This window comes from Calonectris borealis, chromosome 1, assembly GCF_964195595.1.
Source record: "Calonectris borealis chromosome 1, bCalBor7.hap1.2, whole genome shotgun sequence".
Classification (NCBI taxonomy): domain Eukaryota; kingdom Metazoa; phylum Chordata; class Aves; order Procellariiformes; family Procellariidae; genus Calonectris; species Calonectris borealis.
Window position 1 is genome coordinate 66,017,915 of NC_134312.1, and position 6,000 is coordinate 66,023,914.

A 6,000-nucleotide genomic window follows, 5' to 3' on the forward strand; every position below is an offset into this window, starting at 1 on the left:
TTCACATGCATTCAATTGCATTCTGGAATTGCCAAGAGCAAAAGATGGAATAGCTCCAGTCTCAGCAAAGCTCTGAGCAAGAGGGGTGAACATCAGTGATGAAGGAGCAGCAGAAAATGGGCATAGCCCCAGTTGCCAGTGGTCAGCCGGGCAAACGCTCTCGCAGAGCAGAACGTTTAGGCAGCTTGTGACCTTTCCCAAACTCACCACCTCCTCAGCTGGGCCAGGCAAGATGCTCAGGTGGTAAAGGCGTCATGCTGGGAAAAGGCTACTGCAGAGACCAAGTCCTTTTCAACACCTCTGTTCTTTTACTTGGGGCATTCATTCCTTCAGGCTTTTAGTCACATACCCTGCAGGTGCTGTTTGGTTATTTAAACAAGTTTTAACCTAAACTTACATGGATTCAATAGGAAGCACCTAGCTCTGTACGTGTCTTACCAAAATGCCTGAAATCTATCCCTGCAGGATGCATTTACAGTTAGTAATATCCAGCTGCAGTATGTTTATTGCAACTCAACAAACTATTTTACCTATATTATATTCCCTAGCTAATTCAAGGCAAAAATACCCTTTGCTGGATCAAACATGAATTATTTTATACCTAGTATTATCCCAATTAATCTTCCTTATGCTAGATAGTAAAGGACCTAATTAACACAATCTCTGAGGGCCTGGTTCTTTCTCCTTGCATTATTTGAACTTAACAAGTCAAACTTTAACAAAGTCAACAGTTGGCAAAGGCCCAGGAAACAGGACTGCATTTAGGCTACAGAGTCTATGCCTTTCAAAGGGTGGGGTTTTACCCTTTTTTAACTGGTTTCCAAATTTATCTATTGGTAAACAACAGCTAACGTTGAGACGTGAAGTTTATGAAGAAATGCACCGATAGTCACGTAAGCACAGCTTTAAAAAAGAATTCCTCTTCCTGAGTATTAGAAAAAATCCAGCAAATCCAAACTATGGTTACCTAAACATCAACATCTAAATCATATACACATAACATTAAACAAAACAGGGTTTCCCCCCCTCTGTTCTGAAAAGAACTGACACCTTTTAATTGTACCTAGATACCTGGTTAACAATCTAGTTAGTAACTCAAAGCATTTAGGTGGTCTGTAATGTAGCATCAGATGTTTTCTATATCCAGACTGTACAGGTCATTGATTCCACAAATGCTCTACCTCACTGGGGTACTGAGTTCAGAGGCTATACATATGTTTTCTGTATCATTTCCCTGAGACAATATCTGTAGTATATTCACAGTGGTGAATAAATACCTGATCATAGCAGACTTTGTTGTTTCTAGCTATAACACTGTGAAGTACTAAAGTCATAATAAATTGGGATTCCCCTCATTGAATGTAGCTGTCTTGTCTAAGCTGGTAACAGGCTCAATGAATATACATAGGCATCTCCAAAGGGTGAGTCACTCCTTCCAGACATATATGCCCAGGACAGATGAGGTGATCTACTCTCTGGAGGAACTGTCTCTATCAACTAAGGAGAGATCAACTTTTAGACAGCTGAAACCCAGAGAAATGTAGGGTCTGAGAAGTGTGTCAGTAGGAGAATGGCCTGAAGAAAGTAGGCTGTGTTGAGGGTCAGTATTGATTTCCCCTTGCAGAGCCAGGAGAAGAACATGTATTTCAGGCAATGTTGATGTTGCAGTTATCATTATTATTCCTTACACTGTGGCTGCATCTCAGAGTCCTAGGCTTGGATTATAAACCACTCTGTGTTAGACACTGTATAGATACAGAACAAACAGCTAACCTCCATCCCTAGTAGAGTATAGTCAAAGCAGTTCATGCTGCCCATTTTATTTACAATGAGAAATCATACTGTACAGTAAGTCTTTGCAACAGGCAGTTCTTTGGTTGAATCTACTATTGAAAAGTGCTTCCTCTTTTCAGTGTTTGCCACCCTATGGAATCTCTCTTTTCCCATTATTATTTTCCAGCTGTGCTTTTCCCAGCTGCTCAGCGATTCAAGAGGTCCTCAGCTGCCTTCCTTAACCCAGTGCTACAAAACTCGCTGGAAGATGTGGTCCTGCTTTATGAGGTTCAGTATATGGGAGCAGATGGTACCTTAAGCCCTAACCAAGACTGGGGTTACTGTCCATACTGGGGTTATCCATTATCTGTCTTCAAGTCACTTTTACTTATCCCAGCAGTAAATCCATTGCTGACTATGTAATAACTCACCAGAAGGGAGGGAACAGACATATATATGTGATAAACTTGTCTCTTCTAGCACTTAAGCAGGAAGCAGTTGTCTGCAGTACCTCAAATGTGGGTTCTAGCTCATTGACAGGCAAAGTGAAAACCAGAGCAAATGGCTTTCCACTGAAAGCAACTTTCTTCAGAACAGTTACTTATTAACAACACAATGCATTTAAATTCTTTGGTCTAAGTCTCAGTCCCAAATTATTTGTTTAAATCATTAAAGCCGTGACTATCAGTCATTGCAAAGTAATCCCAAGGGCATGACTGTTTCACTTCAAAATTATTCAGGTCCCCCCTTTCACAGCAGTGGAGACTGCAGATGTAATGCACAGTCTGGAACAGTGTCATATGGTTAGCTAAGGGAAAGTGGCCCACCTGAAGAAGGTGCATGGGTCAAATCTATCTATCCCACACCTTGAGACACTGGGATTGGATGTCCAAACAGGAGAGACGGTCTGGGAAGCCACTGCTGTGCTCTCTCACACAGAGCTAGGCCACCACTGCTATCCCTGGCAGGGTAAACGGCCTTTCCCAGCTGTGCTGCTGTCTCCACCTCTCTAATCCCCATGTGGCACCAGCAGCAACCCATGCCTGTTTTGGACAACAGAAGACTACCTGCTTTTTCCTTTTCCTCTCTCCTTTCCCCATAGCCTGTCTCTAATTTTCCCAGGTAGATAACACAGGGGTCCAACGTTCACATAGAGACTTTCTGATCTACCCCACCTCCAGACAGTGCAATGAGAGTTTTGTCTCCATTTGACCTAAAATAAAGACCTAAGGACATGTTAATTCACATTTAGTCTGCCTAGAGTCTCTTGGAGAAGATAAATAGTTTTCTGTGTTCTGATTTTGTACCAGTTTCTTTTAGCTGAGCTTGACATTGACAAGGGTCAGAGGATCTCCATCAAAGATGAGGAGCTCGCTTCACTGAGGAAGGCTGCTGAGTTTAACACCATCTGCAACGAGATTATCCCCAAGAGCATCACAGAGATCCGCAGGCTGACTAGCAAGCTGTCTTCCTACCCAAAGGTCCTCAAGAAAGAAGACTTTGAAAGGACAGTACTGACCATGGTCTACACGGCCTACAGGGCTGCTCAGTCCCAGGGGCACCAGAAAGACGCTTGGGCTGAATCCTTTGTCAATCTTTACAAAGCCCTGAAGCACGACTTGATGTTCCCATACAACAAAGAGCCATCATAGTGGGACACTTGCAACAGCAACTCAGCCACCTCTTCTGGTTGATAAGGGACACATGTAGCACGTACTCCACTTTATTCTGTAGAATTTAATAGCCTGCTTCATGAAAGATTATTTGTTTTCTAGCTCCCTCTTGTGGAATCCACTTTATAGTTCCATGTTAAATGGTGAAAAACGTTATCTTCAGTCCTGGGAATTCAATATTTGTGCTGGCTTGGAGGCACATTCTGTGACAGGCAAAGAAGGCAGTCTGGTGTACACCCCAGAGAGACATGCCCTTGTTTCATCCTGTGGGTTTCCTATAAGCAATACATAAGTATACTATGCTTATGCTCACATACCTATGTGTATGTGCTGGAGAATGCTGCTTTCCTATCTGGGGAGACAAGTCCATATTTTGGCTGGCCAGTGAAAGAATATTATAGAGGTGCAAAGGCTCTCTGTAAAAGGAAGAGATTTCATAACGGTCAGCCTTCAGAAATTATGCCAAATATTCTTCATTCCAAATATTCTTGTAAATAAGCACTGTCAGATTCACTTCATTTGGCTGACCCAGTTTTTAATTGCAATAACATTTGCAGAAGACAAAGGGCATTGTGAACACCAGCAGCAAACAATGCCTGTGAACACATTCCCCGCTTCCTAGAGCCGCCCTCCCAAACAATCTGCAATGATTCTTTCATTATTTGCCCAAGACACTGCTTCTGCTCCTTGTTTTTTGAAGGGAACATGGATTTGTCCTCAGTGGAGTCAAAAGCAAGACAAAGGCCCTGTTTAATTTAACGATGACACATTTTACCTAGTTCTATCACTTGAACGTAGGTCATCTAAACCCGTGCTTCAGAATCCCCCTGAGGCAAGGGAGGAAGGTGCATTAAAACATACCTGGTGCTGAATTTAGCAATGATGTGGCTCATTTTTGGTAAATTATATATTCACTTGTGTATATGTGTGTGTATGTTCATGCATGTGTGTGCACATAAGTGCTGACTACATGGAAGAATCTTAAATTGTTCAGTCAGGGAACGATTGCATCCGACCACTTAGCAGAAAAGGCTATTCACCAATCCAATGGTGGGAATTATGAATTTGGGAGCAGTGGAAAAGCAGTACTTGTTTACAGTAAAAATTGTTTGTAGTAATAGTGCAACTGATTATTATAAACTGCAAAAAAATCATGGACAGAAAATAGACAGAAAAAGGAGATATATCTTGTCAGACAGATAACTAGCAATGAAAAATCCAAACTTTTCTAAAGCAAATCCCCTAATTTTTGTGAACAAGTTATACCAACTCTGTTTCTCTATTGATATTAGAGGTGCTTCTACTTCCAGACCACGGCAAAACAGCTGAACATTTATTTCATCCTTTCATATCAGCACTCTCTCTCTCTCTATTTGCATAATATCTTAAGGAGACAGGCCCAAATCACAAATCTCTGAGGCTGTAAAAGAGAATTGAGGATTCCAGCCCCAGTTCTGTACCACATTTAACTGCTTTTGCATCACTTGAGCAAAAGGAATGAACTCTTCTGTGTCCCTTAACAGGGGTACTCCAAGGACTGGAGCTTAAAAAATCCATCCAGCACTGCCTTGTTGCAGCAAACAGCAAATAGTGTAAGTAGTCAGAGCCCACTGGGTTTGGCAATCACCCGTGGGAACGTGGAACCACAGCACTCTTAGGGGCAGGCTGGCAATAGCATAAGCAGCTGGACAAAGGCCTTATAAAAGAGTCAGTCCTGTTTCTCCCAGCAGTTTCTGTATGTATATGCATGAGTGTGCATGTTTGCATTTAGATGCACATATGTGTAGGTGCACTTTTATACCTGAAGATCTTTGTTGGCCATCTTCAAAGCCTGGCTGGCATATGGCAAAGGAAACTGAAAACCTCAACCACAAAGTTATGAGCCACAAGTATCTCCGTCTCCTCTACTTGCACACACAGCTCAGCGTCCACAAAGCAGCCGTGCACTACAGCCCACGTGCCCTTTAAGCCTTCAGCATAAACACTGACAATCTGCTTGTGTTTTCTTCCCACACCATGCTTTATAAACACATGGAGGGGAAATGCCGTGGAGCGCGCTCCTGCCTTTCCAGCTCTGCTTCTTGGCTCCCTGAAGCACCACTTGCCGGAAGAGCCTGGAACCAGGACAATTCATAAATCCCTTACAGCCAATGACTTCAAGCCTGCAAAGATAACAAGAAAGAGCACCACAGCAAGTATTAATTGCTAGCAGTCACCATCCAGAGAAATAATACCTCCCAGCCACTCTCCTCACCTCACAACAGGACTGTCCAGCAGTCAGAGTCTACTCATCAGTAAGTATCCCATAGAAAAGAATTACAGAAAATTTTGAATATCCGATCATTCCCTATGACATACCTGCCTTACTGTACCTCACAGATTGGTAATTGAAACCTTTATCTTCCCAACAGAAAATGAAGTTTTTCTGAGTTTGTTTCCTTCCTCCCATTACTGTGTGTAGTGTAGGAAAAAGATTTATTCCTTGGGAATGTGCTTCGACTGCCCAGGTTAATTTAACAGAGACTGTCAATGTAATAATAAAAATATTCTACAT

General features: G+C 42.3%; 1 protein-coding gene across 1 annotated transcript in view; it reads left to right on the forward strand.

Moving 5' to 3' along the window:
• FAM180A (family with sequence similarity 180 member A) overlaps window positions 1-6,000 on the forward strand; it is a 28,136-nt gene extending 22,136 nt beyond the window's left edge. Inside the window, exons 2-3 of the mRNA XM_075162786.1 lie at window positions 1,961-2,061; window positions 3,084-6,000. Coding sequence (XP_075018887.1) covers window positions 1,961-2,061; window positions 3,084-3,425 — 443 coding nt within the window. The 3' untranslated portion in view covers window positions 3,426-6,000. The remainder of the gene's footprint in view (window positions 1-1,960; window positions 2,062-3,083) is intronic.